This window comes from Orcinus orca, chromosome 20, assembly GCF_937001465.1.
Source record: "Orcinus orca chromosome 20, mOrcOrc1.1, whole genome shotgun sequence".
NCBI classification, from domain to species: domain Eukaryota; kingdom Metazoa; phylum Chordata; class Mammalia; order Artiodactyla; family Delphinidae; genus Orcinus; species Orcinus orca.
In genome coordinates this window covers 33,467,326-33,480,383 of record NC_064578.1, presented here as the reverse complement: position 1 = coordinate 33,480,383, position 13,058 = coordinate 33,467,326, and the positions used below count along the sequence as shown (strand labels likewise).

The following is a 13,058-nucleotide window of genomic DNA, read 5'->3' as shown; positions in this document are numbered from 1 at the left end:
GTCCCTACGGCCCACCAGCTGCAGGTCGAGCTTTGAGGGCAGCCTGGGCACCTTGCCAATCACTCATGGTGTCCAGGCACATCAGTGCCACCACTGACGAGGGGAGGGGTTGGGAGCCACTAGCCTGACTCAGTTTCCCAACTGAGGGGTTAGATCAGGTTGCTGGTGGTCAAGTTTCCAGCCCTTTTCTTCAAACAAAAGCTTACACAGAAGCACAAAAGGTAAGACAGACCAGGTTGCCGAGAGATGCGGTGTGTTATATTCAGTATGTTATCTTTTATGTAAAAAACGGTACCAGACAATACTCTGTATTTCCTTGTATATATGAATGTATACCACATATGTATGTATACTGTTGTGTAGCTAGAGGTCTAGACGGACAGAAAGAGTAGTTCCTTCTGGACAGGGGAGGAAGAGACTAAAATTGGAAAGCGTGGTCAGAGGATTGTAGTATTAACTGTAATTCACGTTTTAAGTTTTACGAGAAGAATGTGATCATATATTCCTTTGAAATGAAAGACTAATAACAGAATTAAAAAGTGAAAATAGTGTAAATAAAGCAGTAGGGTGGGACTGCTCTGGGCCTGCCTGTGTGGCCCCTGAGACTCCTTGGAGGTGATGCTGGCCCCAGTGACCGTCTGTGGTTCTCCGGCCACCGTTGGCGCCAGGTCCGAGGCGCCCCCTCCCGCCCCAGGATGAAGGACATGGCTGTGGACGGCAGGCCACCCCACGGCTAGGCCTGGTGAGAGTAGCTCTGCCGAGTCTGGCCACGGAGAAGCGTCCACCTGGCCTGGAGCTGGGGCTGCGGGCATCCCTCTGTGCCTCGGGCCAAGGGAGAGCAAGCTGAATCCTGAATCTCTTCTTTGTCTTCCTGTCGGCCAAGTTCATTGCCTCTTGGCTGGCTGGAGGGCTGTTAAGGGAAAAAAAGGCCATCTGAGGCGTGAAGATAAAAAGAAGTCTTTTAGCCATCCCAGGAGAGGATGGCTTTAGCTCCTGCGTTGTTATGTAAAGCCGGCCCTAATCCAGCGTCTTAACTGCCTTAACTGGCCAGCTGGGAGCTCACGGGATGGGAGATTAAGGCTGGGCTTGGAGCTAGGGCTGGGGCTGTGAGCTCCTTTTGAACTGTGCAGAGAACAAAGTAAGCATGAAAAGTCCCGCGCTCCAGAGCTGGCCGGGTGTGGAGGGCGGGACCCGCGGCTTGGGAGCTGGGGGGGTGGCGGGGTGGCCAGAGGGACCTACCTCTGCTGACCCAGCAGGGCGCTGAGGACTGGGGAGGGTCATCCCACACTTCACTCCAGTGCCCACCCGACGTCCCCACCTCCCCAGTTGGACAGGACGACAGGTGGTGGCAGCCTGTGGCTTGTGGCCCAAGGTGGACATTGGTGTCAGGCATCCGGGAAGCCCTGTGTCTGGGGGTGTCCTCCCGACCCAGCAAAGACTGAAGTACTGTTCCCGTCAGGAGGGAGAGACCTGGTCGCAGGCCCCTTCTCTCCAGCGTCTTAGCTCTCGCCCGCCTCTCACCCGCAGCCTCTGCCCTCTGAGTGTCAGTATCGTGGCTGTTTCTTGTCTGTTGACCTCTTTGCTTGGAGGGGACAGTGGGCAGAGTGCAACCAGCTTGGCATCTTCCATAGAAAGTTGACTCCACAGAACCCAGTCCTGCCTGCATTAAGGACCAAAAGCCCCTGAGTCAGGCGGCCCTTCCCACGGGGGCCAGGCCCTCCCTCCAGGCTCCCAGGGCTGCTGCCAGGCAGGCCTTCATTTGGCCCAAGCCGGGTTTCGCCTGGCAGAGTCCGTGGGGTCTCTGCTTCCCTGGCCGTGGTCCTGCCGAGCAGAGCAGTGGTGTTGGGACTGAGACCCGGACGGCTGAGCAGCCCCACTGTGAGTCCAGGGCCTGTCCCAGTCTGCATGGCTCGAACGTTGTCTTCCTGCAACCCCATCGGAGTGCATGAGAGGCACCCTTCTCCCTTGATTCTGAAGTCAGACCCCAGATCCAGCCTGGCTTTACCACCACTCACTGTGTGACCTTGGGAGAGTCACTTAACTTCTCTGTGCTTCAGTTTCTTGTTGGGGGCAGTCATAGTATTCCTTCCTCAGAGTTCCTGTGCAGATGGCGAGGTTATATAAGCCCTGAGAACAGCCCTGGTTCAGCGTATGCCCGTGTCTGTGAGCTGTCCTGACTCTTGTCTCGTGGGTTCCTCTTTCTTGAGGGGGAGCCAACTGGTGTTTGTAATTATTTACTAGTCCAGATCAAAGAAGGCCTATTTTCAAAGCTTCTTTAATCCTATTAGACTCTCTGAGTGTCTCCTATCACTCTCAGTGTGCAGCATAGCCTGGCATGCCATAAGTGCTCAATAAATACAGATGTTCCTTGACTTACGATGGGGTTACGCCCCAATAAACCCATTGTAAGTTGAAAATATCGTTAGTCGAAAGTGCATTGCGTACAGCTCACCTACCGAACGTCATAGCTTAGCCTTGCCCACTTTACATTAGCCTACACTTGGGCAAAATCATCTAACACAAAACCTATTTATAATCAAGTCTTGAATAGCTCCTGTCCTTTATTGAATGCTGTACTGGAAGCGAAAGGCAGAATGGCTGTCTGGGTACAGAATGGTTGTACGTGTATGGATTACTGACCCTTGTGATCGTGTGGCTGACTGGGACCTGGGACCCACTGCTGCTGCCCAGCATCACAAGAGGGGTCGTACTGCGCGTATCGCCGGCGCGGGAAAGGATCCAGCTTTGAAACTCGGAGTACAGTTTCTACTGATTGTGTATCGTTTTTGCACCATTGTAAAGTTGAAAAATCGTCAGTGGAGGACGTCACGACTGTGCTCACAAGAAGAATGAAGCCAACACCGTGAAGTCACTGGAGGCAGGTCCCCAGGCAGGCCCCATGTGCCCCCCTCCAGTCCATCCAGGCTCCCAGGTATGAGGTGTCAACCATTCACAGAGCAGAGGAGCCCTTGGGAGGCCGTTAGTCCCCTTTCTTTGCGGTAAGAACTCTGAGGCCCAGAGAGGGGATGTGACCTGTCCAAGGTCACACAGCAGACTGAGGACAGTCTCTTCCTCACTCAGCAAGTATTTACTGAGTACCTGCTGCAGGTGTGGGGCCTTGCTGGGCTCTGGGTTCGAGCCACCCACGAGGTCGGCAGACCTTGCTGTCAGGGTGTCGACATGGAGGAGGCAGGGTAGTGGATACATAAGCCAGGGAGTGAGCACACAAGGCTCTGGGAGTGGCGCTCAGGGAAGAGGTGACACCCAGGGAAGGGTGGAGTGTGACAGGCCTCTCTGAGGAGGTGACATTTCAGTGGACATGCAGGTACCAGGAACGAGCCGCCACGGGAGGATGTGAAGGGTGAGCCGAACCCCAGATGGGAGGAACGTGGGGTTTAGGGGAGCACAGAGGGGAGGCCCATGTGGCAGCAGGAGACCTGGGGGATGAGCATGGGGCCACGGGCTTGGGTTTCACGCTGCTTTTGGAGAGAAACTGTGGGAAAGTTTGAGGTAGGAGAGTGTCAGATTCTGACTTCCATTTTCACCAGTTAATTGTGGCTCCTGGGAAGGTTGGGTCATTCCGAGGAAGGAAGGAAGCAATGAAAACAGGAGGTGATTGCGATAGTGCAGGGGAGAGGTGATGGCCTTGGCCTAGCCTGGGGCTGAGGGGCTGGAGAGAAGTGGATGGGTGTGGGGGAGAGGGGGGAGGGCTGGGAGACAGGAGGTGGACGGTGGGGGGCGGGGGAAAGAAAGGGATCCCGGGCACACCTTAGGGTTTTGGCTTAAGGAACTAAGGAAATGTTGCTGGTACTTCTGCGGAGGAGGTATTGGCAGGTGACCGTCAAGGCTTTCGTTTCTGGATATGTCAGTTTCAAGATGCCTGTTTGACAGGCAGGTAGGGATGCTGAGTAGACAGTTGGACACCGAGTCTAGAGTTCAGGGATCATTTGGGGAAAAGAGAGAGAGAGACAGAGAGACGGAGAGAGAGAGGGAGAGAGTGAGGACTTCTCAGGAAGTGGCCACAGATAGCTCCATGGGAGTCCTGGGTGAGGATGGTCAATTGGTGGGGCTGGCCGGTGGTTCCCATAAGTCTGGGAGGAAGGGGAGTTCACTGCAGAGCAGCAGGGACCCCCAGACAGAGGGGGCAGGCAGGCCACACCCCGCTGGCTTCTCTCCCTCAGTTCAGAGCCTGTCCTGCCGGTGAGTGTCAGTCGCCCAGACTCCACTCCAGTGCAGTCCCCCCAGAAGCCCGGGCTTCAGCCGCGACAGCAGTTTCTCTCAAGTCTGTTCTTCATAAAAGCTCAGCTTGAACAGTGGAAATTCTGACTGGTGTCAGATACCGAGGAGGCTTTCATAGTTTCAAGTAGCTCGGGGTTAGATTTTAAAAGTTGAATTTCATCACATGTTTTAACTTGGGCGGGGATGGGGGAGAGTGGAAGGGACATGATATTTTTAGCCCAAAGAAGGCTTTTTTCCCTTTCCCTCTCCCTCTCCCGGCGTTTCCCCCTCCTTCCCCCAACAGATGTTTCGTCTCAATCCTATTCAAACCTCAAAGCAGAGTGGCCATCAACCTTATGCTCTGATGAGAAAAAAAGGCCAGAATGCTATTTGTTGGGAAGGGTTTTTTTTTCCCCCCCTTTCTTCTTTCCCCTCAGTCACAACTGGCCCTTAAATAAAATCTACTTACAGAAAAATGTAACCTGGGGAAGCAGGAGTGAGGAGAAAAAAACCCAGGAAGGGGTAGACACCTGCTGGTGGAAACTGCCAGAAACCAGCTTCGAGAGTATTGCACTGGGTCAATTATATGTTGTTGTTGGTTTTGTTTTTCCTGAAAAGCAAGGGCTCCAAGTGATGGATAGTTAAGTCAGGATTCTTTGGGTTCTTTTGGATATGCAACCCAAACTCGCTTAAGATCTGGCTTATGAAATTGAAAAACTCTGGAGTAGATCTTGCCTAAGAAGGGCTGGTTGGATCCAGGAGCTCAAACCATGTCATCAAAACACACACACATACACACACATAGTTCATCCTCTCTCTCTCTATCATCTCTCCCTCTGCCCTCTGTTAGTCTCTCCCACTAAGGTGGCCAAGATGACTACCCTGATCTGGGTGCTCACATCCTACAAGCTGAGCTATCGCAGGTGAAAGAGATCTCCCAAGTCCATTATTTCTTGCAGAAGTTTGATTCTTACTTTACTGGACCAAGTAGGTATAGATTTTGTGGGACCCAAGCTTATCCAGTTTGGTGGGGTCTTCTTTAAGAAAAAGAAGACATGCTTCTCTTTCATAACTATGAACCAGTTATATACAAATATATGTATTTATATATTACTGTTTACAATATATTTCCCACTAAACCTAAATAAGTATATCCCCAACTCACCCTCCCCTTAGCGTGATTCCAGAAATGCTCGTGTTCACTCCACGACACAAGGGGACGTGTGGGAAGTCAGAATGGGAAGAAACAGTGTTCTTAACCGATTGAGGATAAAATATCTAATTTTGAAAGTGCCACAAAAACAACCAACCAACCAATGTCAACACATTCCAACTTGGAAGAGGCCCGTGCAAGCAAGAGGCCCAGGAGCTCTAGCTTCCTTAGCTCCACGATGAACCGTCCTTTGCCACTGAGCTAAGTCACAGGGCCATCAGGATGAAATAAGCTGGTCGGGTCTGGGCGCTGGGCGCATCCTGGAAGCTCGGAGTGGGATCAGCCCCTGGTAAACCAGATGGATTGAGATGGGGGAGGGTGGCCCCCTAGAGAAAACCCAGATGCTATTATCAGAAGGGGAGAATGGTTGTGGGACAGGCGGGAACAGGTGTTAACTATTGTTGGGTGACAGAATGGAGAGAACAGTGGCTGGGGAGGCAGGAAACTGGGATTTTAGTTTTCTGTTCCTACACCGTCTGCGTTCACATCCTGATTGTGCTGCTTCCTGTTGTTTCATTTTGATGATGATGACGATGAGACACTTCTACGTAGGGTGACAGGCACCGTAATGTATGTTGGAGCTGCAGCAGGAGTATTCGGTCAAATGAATAATGATAATGAGAGTAGAATCTGGGATCACTGAGCAGGGAAATCTAACCTAGCCCCCTGAGGGCATGAGGGCATTTCTTCTCAGAGGTAGGGACATTTACAGTGAAGACCTGAAAGGTGGACAGGCATTGGAGAGACAGAAAGAGTGTGCTCTTGGTGGGGAAAAGCAGCTCGGTGGAGAGATGGGGCTGAGAGACAGCAGCGGGGAAATGGCTCAATCAAGTTTGCTTTTTACACTTCGTTCCCTCTTGTAAAATGCAAACGGTAACACACCCCGCATGGTGCTATTAAGAGGACCTAATGGAATAACGTGTGCACCCACTAACTTTACCAGCTTCCACGTACAGCCCGCTGCCGTGTGCAGGGACAAATAGATTTGCGTATCTCTAGACCCTCGTTCCCCGAGGAGAGCCTCACGCAGATAATGTAAGAAACCATTTGGCCCGGAATGCACATATGATATCTTTCTCTTTTTACTGGCAGTAGATTTACCCTCCTAATTATATTTGGCATAGGCTAATATTAAAATTCATCTGCATTCCCTCTAACAGCTGCTTTCGGAGGGTTGGGGAGTCAGAAACATCCTGGCAAGCCACCCTGAGCCTAAAATATTTGTGGCAGATAATCTGCATGTGGACAATTGAGAAAGGCCTGTGGCTACATTAAGGCCAGGGTCCAAGCTCTGGCTTGTGTTAAATCTTACTTATATTGTATCAACTGAGAAGAACTTGCCAGGTAACCAGGCTAAGAGAGGTGTGCACCTGGCATTTCAGCGTTAGTAATTTCTGGTCTTTGGTGGGGCTGATTTAATCATACATGTTTCAAATTTGTCTCTTCTTCCAAAGTTTAATATCAACCAGGCCTTTCTGGATTGTGTTAAAATAAGCTGGCATTGGCTGATATCATCCAGGGTTTGGATTTTAGCCGACATCTGGGATTCAGGAACAGACCTACCCCTTTTAAACCACCCCCTTTCGCATGCCAGTTCACAGTCTCAATCACACCAGATTCATGGTGTTTGTTATGCAGCCTGCCTTCCGTCCACCTGTGGGTGGGGTTTGCTGCAGTGGACCTCGCTGGGATGGAGTATCTGCTCTGTGCACGTACGGTACGTGCTAGGCACTGTGGGCAGCCCAGGAGGCAGCAGCTAGCAGAGCCAGCTCTCTCGAGAAACTTGCATTCTGCCTGCGTGGATGTGACCGGCTCCCGTGAAGCCATCAGGAGATCCCAGATAGGACTGCAGACTGAATGGGTTTAGACAGCCCTCTGCTAGCAACAAATGCATCTGTACAAATTGGAAAAAGGGGCCCCTCCTCCAGACATCTTTCTGCCATCTGTCCGAAAACGGTCACAAGCAATACACAAATCTAGGATGTCCGGCATATGAACAGCGCCCCCTAGAGTTGTACCGTGCACAGCCGGCTTCTCAGAGCCGGTCTCCCAATGACCCCAAATGACCCTGACCCCAAGGCCAGGGGGGGAAGAACCCTGGGGCGCTCGTCCTGCTCAGGAGGGTGGGGCCTCAGGAGGCTGGATCTGTTTCATTTCACAGCCCTTCTTCTTCTCATGCTTGGGCGGCGCCAGCTGTCAACAGCTCAGGCTGGGTGGGCTATGCCGTCCTGCTCCCTGGGTCACTGCTAAACAGTCCCGAGAAAGTGACCGTGGCTCTCCCGGCGTGAAGTCCCAAATAAGCCTCAGATGCCTCCCATTAGGTCCCTGGGTGGGTGTCAGGGACCCATGATCAGAGTTGCGCCCATTCCGGCATTTCCTACTCTCCGCGGTGCTCAAGCACTCTCCTCTTTCTCTCTCTCTTCCGCCCCACCCCCACCCCCTTTTTTTAAACTGGGGGAGGGGAGAGGGAAGAGACTGTCTTTGATCTCAGCGGAGGAAAAAAGTCTGTTCTGTTCAGGCTTTTGGCTAACACAACAAACAGTGTTTAAAATTTAACTTTGCTTAATTAATTAGTAATTCTGTTTAATGCTGTCTGATCTCCCTCCAAAAGGTATTTTGAAGCTTGAGAAGGGAACATCAAAGGGAGCCGGGTGAAGATGGTCAAGTAATGCATTTAATCTGGCAGTTGCTAGGGGTGGAGAGATGCCAGGTTGGGAGCTAATGTGGGACAGAGCCATCATCTGGTAAACACAGACGGCCGGCTGGCTCCTCGTGGCTGTGGCCGTGGTGAGAGGAGGGATAGGGAACAGCTTCCAAAGAGAAGGAGCTCCACACACTGCCCCAGACTTGTTGGAGCTGAGACCTGGTTTTAAGAAAGCAGAGTTGACGTTTTCTTTCTTCCATGGCTACTGTGTATGGTTGGGCAGGTTGTGGACTGCACAAGGATTTCCAGTCAAGCAGGTGAGCAGCAGGCGAAGCCTGCACCCTGCCTATCAAGGATGTATCCTCGTAGGTGTGCAGAGCTGCACTTAACCTAAGGCACAGTCCACATGCTTTACTGTAAAGGGCTGGGAAAGTACATGTTTTAGGCTTTGTGGGCATTAGAGTCTATGTTGCAGCTGCTCAACTCTGCTTCACCATAGACAATGGATGTGAGTGTCTCTGTGTCCCAGTAAAACTTTATTTACAAAAACAGGAGTTGGGTTGGCTTGCCTCTCGGGCTGTAGTTTGCCAACCCCTGCTCTAGGTCACCAAGGGTGCTTCATAGGCAAGTGAAAGGCTTTGGTTCCTCCTCTCTCTGTCCCTTCCCTTCCTTTTTCTCCTACCCCTTGCACGGCTTTCCTTTCTGCTTTCAAATTAGCAGTGTTGTTACTGTTGCAATTGAAGAGTGATCAGAGTTCCCCTGAAACTATGCCCCGCAAAAGATCACCTCTGGGGGCGGGGGGTGGGAAACCTGCTGGGCTGGACAGGAATAGGAGACAGGGAATGCGCTTGGACTCTGGTGCTAAAACCCATCTTGACAAAAATATCTCCAGTTGATTGGACCCAGGCAGCCTGTGGCGAGCCCCATTCACCCTTCTCCCACCTGCCCATGTGCCCGAGGACGGATGCACGGAAGGAGGACGATTTGTTCTGCACAGGGGTGGCTGGGGCAGGTGGCGGGTTTTCGTTGTTTGGTTTCAGTGGGTTGTGTGGATGGAGAAGCAGGGTCCCTGAGTCCCAGCCCAGGCCTCTGGTATTGGGTCTGCATGGCTTGCTGATTGGTTATCTGCCACCTCTTCTGGCCGCTGGGCAGGGGAGAGTGAAAGAGAGAAAGACTTTCTTTGGTGGGGACAAAGGGGCGCTGACTGTTCCTGGCCCCCAGGCCCCAGGGCAGATGGCTTGCAGTCCTACTACCCGGCTGTACCTGTCCCCATGCTGGGAAGCGGCCCCGGCTGGGTGTCCAGGTGGTTTTCTGAGCTAGGGTGGGATGAGGGATCGGACCCCCCTAGTGAAGAAAGGACAAAGCCCTGGTCTTCGGAGAGGACATACGATGAGGATAAGGGATGGAGGGGGATGTCCCTCTCCTCCCTGGGAGAGGAGAAAGGAAGGCAGGAGAGGAGGACCTGAGGAAGGACCCGGGCTGTTTGGGTGTCAGGGGGAGGGGTGGTCCAGAGAAGGAGAGAGCAGGGACAGAGGTTTCTTTTCTTTGGGTTTTATCAAGTGGAACTTGAAAAGCAACATTGAACCTGAAGGTGGTTTTCTGATAACTTCCCTTTGAACTTGAAGTTTGGTTTCGATAAGCCTGGCCGGCTTGCATCTCCAGCCAGGACCTCGGCAGAGGGAGGCAGCAGCTTTGAAGATGGAGCTGGCCTTTGTTTTCTTTCTTCTTTTTCTTTTTCTTCTTCCCATGATGGTGGCAGCTCTGGCCCAGCAGTGCACCGATAGATTTGAGATGGAGGGATCAGGGCGGCGCAGGCCGTATGCTTGGCTGTCCTTGGGTCACTGGCCAGTCTCCCACCTGACTTCCCTGGGGCTCGGCGTCACACCAGAGCGGGACACCTCCTGGCCCTGGAGGTGTTTGCTTTGGAGGAGCAGGGAGGGCTGGACTTGGTTTCATCCACTACCCCAGGAGCGGTCAGCACCAGTGACCTTCCCCTTGCAACCACCCCAGTGATGGAGATGCCAAGCGCCCCCACCCCAGAGGAGCCAGATCTTTTAGGTTTATTCTCATTGGCCTCATTCTGTGAAACGACCAGGGAGGAGCCAGGGTCTGTGACTGAGACGGGATCTCTAGCCAGAGCCCCTGACAGCTCTAGGGAGTTGTTGCCTTGCTGCAGGACGTGCAGAGCCGGGGGCTCCCTGCATCCCACTGGGTGTGAAGAGAAGGACGGGGACACCCGGCGGCGGCTGCCTCAGCGCCCAGGCCCAGCCACGAGGGGAGCTGTGATGGAGCCGGGTCAGTCGCTGGCTGCCATGGCCTTCCTGTCCCCGCCTGTCTGGCCTGTGACTGGAGCATCCTTATCTTTATCTCCTTCCTCCCTGCCCTGCTCCCCACCCAGGCTGGTATGACGCTTTGTGTCTGTTTGTATCCCAAAGCCTCAGTTTAAAAAAAACTTAGCTGCCCACTTCATGATTCCTAAAAGATTAAATGTGTCGGGACATCATTCCCCAGACTATGACTACTAATGGCTGGACCCCGTGTGCTGGCCCTGCTGGGTCTTAGCCCTTTCAGTCATAGCTCCTTGAATCCACACAGGAATCCTCTGGGGAGGGGACTGTTATCATCCCCATTCTACAGTTGAGGAAACTGAGATGTCTGGAGAAGTTATGTGACCTGCCCAGGGCCACACACAGTGTCGGGAGCGTCAGAACCCAAGCAGAGACTATAACCTCTCCCTGGGCTGGCACAAGTCTCCTGAAGCCAGGAATGGCATGGAGTGGTCGACGCTTGGGTTCAAATCCCAGCCCCGTCAATTAGTAGCAAAGCACTTAACCTCTCTGTGCCTCAGTTTTCCCATCTGGAAAGTGGAGCTGATAGCAGTCACTGCCTCATAGGGTTGCTGTGAGGACCGAGGGAGTCGCTGAACGGTGTAGTCAGCACTGTGTGAGGTCACTGCCTCATCTTTATGCACGGAGGCCACCAAGCTGTGCGGGGCCCCACGGGAAGTGCTTTGGATAACTGCTGGGCCCACAGGGCAGAAGTGAAGCAGGAGAGTTGGGGAACTTCCCCAGCAGCCACTCCTGGGTACTGGTATGCAAGGGTGTGTGAGTGCGGTGTAAGGACAGGGGTGGGGGGGGGGAAGCAAAGCCCCCCACCTAGTTTCCTGGCCTGGTGGCTGCATTTCTCCAGGCTCCTGACTTCCCAAGGAAGTCCACCCACGGTTGGGGCCACTGCCCAGTCATCTCAGCTCCTTACATGGCCCTCCTGGGCCGCCCTGAGTCAGGCATAAGGGGACAGTTCCTCAGGTGGGAGCCAGGCTCCATTTGCTCCCCTGTAAAACAGGACAACAGAATCACTGCCCCAGGGCAGCTGAGGGAATCTGAAGAGAGGAGCTGTGAGGCTGGTTTGGAAAGCACATTTTTGAGCAAACTTGAGTCCCCTTTATCGGGCAGAGACAGAAGGGGCCGAAGGGGTCTTGTGGGACCTTCAAGATCCGAGGGAACCTCGTGGGCTGGGTCGTAGCTCAGAGACGATGGCTGCTCCCCTGCACTGTTCTCCTGGCACCCGTTAGGGGTATTCACGGGAAAATGGTGTCCACAGGCCCCGGGCTTTCATGCCCACCTTCCCACTGCTCCTGGGAGGACGCACAGGGACCATAGAACCCTCTGCTCAATACCTTTGGCAGAGGGAGGACCCTCTAGGTGAGCAGAGGCAGAATGAAAGGCCCGGGGCGAGCCGGCTCCTGAAGATACCATGGTGTGCATGCCTGCGTGTCTGTGTGCGCGTGTGTGCTCGTGTATATGCCCTTCACCTACCCCAGTGAACTCCATTTCTATCACTCCCCATTTCTATCCCTCTTCCTGACCACCCACCAGTGCGCCCCATGCAGGTAGCATGCAGTGTGCCCAGGCAGGTGGCATCTTCGAGGACACCACAATGTCCTCCTGGAAGGCAGAGACTGCAGAAAGTGGCTGTGGTCCAGAGCTCCCCCTGGGGGCTCCAAAAGCACCTGTCTGCCTTCATTCACTTGCCCTTTGGCCCAGCACTGCCCTGGGTGGCCTCAGGATGCTTACCTGGGCTGCAGAGAACAGAGGCCTGAGAGGCCCACTGGGGTGACCTGAGCAGCGGGCAGAGAGGCACCCTGGGAAGAGGGTCTCCCCTGGGGCAGCCCTGGGCATTAACGGGGCCAGAGGACAGAGCAGTTGGACTCCAGCAAACCGGCAGGGCAGAATGGGCCCCACGCCATGGTGAGGACATCCTCGGGACAAAGCCACAGGGAGCTGTTGGCCCCGCAGCCCGGCACCTGGGCTTGGGAGGCTCGGGACCCACCTCCTCACGCTTTCTCCCTCGCCTCTCCCTGCAGTGGCCCTGCCTCCCGAGAAGACGGACGGGCTGGCCAGTGGAGATGAGAAGAGGATGGACAAGACAGGCGAATCCTGCCCGGGCTCCAAGAAGCAGCTGAAATTCGAAGTAAGTTTCCTTTCCTGGTGCTGGGCCCTGGATGGAGGTGTTTTCTCTTCTCGGTGCTGCTTTTCGAGGAGGGAAGCTGAGGCCCATCCAGATTTGAAGGCCCTCCCCTCCTGGGTGAATAGCCACCCTCTGGGAGAGGTTTCTACTGCTATCTCTGGGGCCGCCCCAGCTCAGCTCAGGCCCTGGGGACTCACCTCTGCCCTCCCCTCTCAGCTTGGGGCCCCTCTCAACATGGAGTGGTGGCCAGAGGATACCCCTGGGCTGTGGCCTGGTGGCCTGGGGGAAGGACAGGAGAGTGAACGGGGGAGACAGCACCCTGGCCCTGGTGGTGCTGTTACTGCCTGGGTGACCACCCTCTTCTCTGGGCCTCAGTTTCCTCATTGGTGAAAGAAATCTTTGCTTCTCCCAAGGCTGTTCTGGGGAGCATGTGGGGACTCCCAGGTGGGGTGTGGACGACCAGGAGACCTGGGGCAGGTCCCTGACTCTGTCTGGGACTCAGGTGGTCAACACCAA

The 13,058-nt window shown here is 53.9% G+C and overlaps 1 protein-coding gene across 2 annotated transcripts in view; it reads left to right on the top strand.

The window, feature by feature from the left end:
* Window positions 1–13,058, top strand: part of NKD1 (NKD inhibitor of WNT signaling pathway 1) — an 86,348-nt gene that overhangs the window by 59,112 nt on the left and 14,178 nt on the right. For both annotated transcript variants that reach the window (XR_004480664.2, XM_004264886.1), the window contains exon 5: window positions 12,439–12,545. Coding sequence is in view for 1 of the 2 variants with exons in the window: in XM_004264886.1 (XP_004264934.1) it covers window positions 12,439–12,545 (107 nt within the window). In the remaining variant the exon portion in view is untranslated. The remainder of the gene's footprint in view (window positions 1–12,438; window positions 12,546–13,058) is intronic.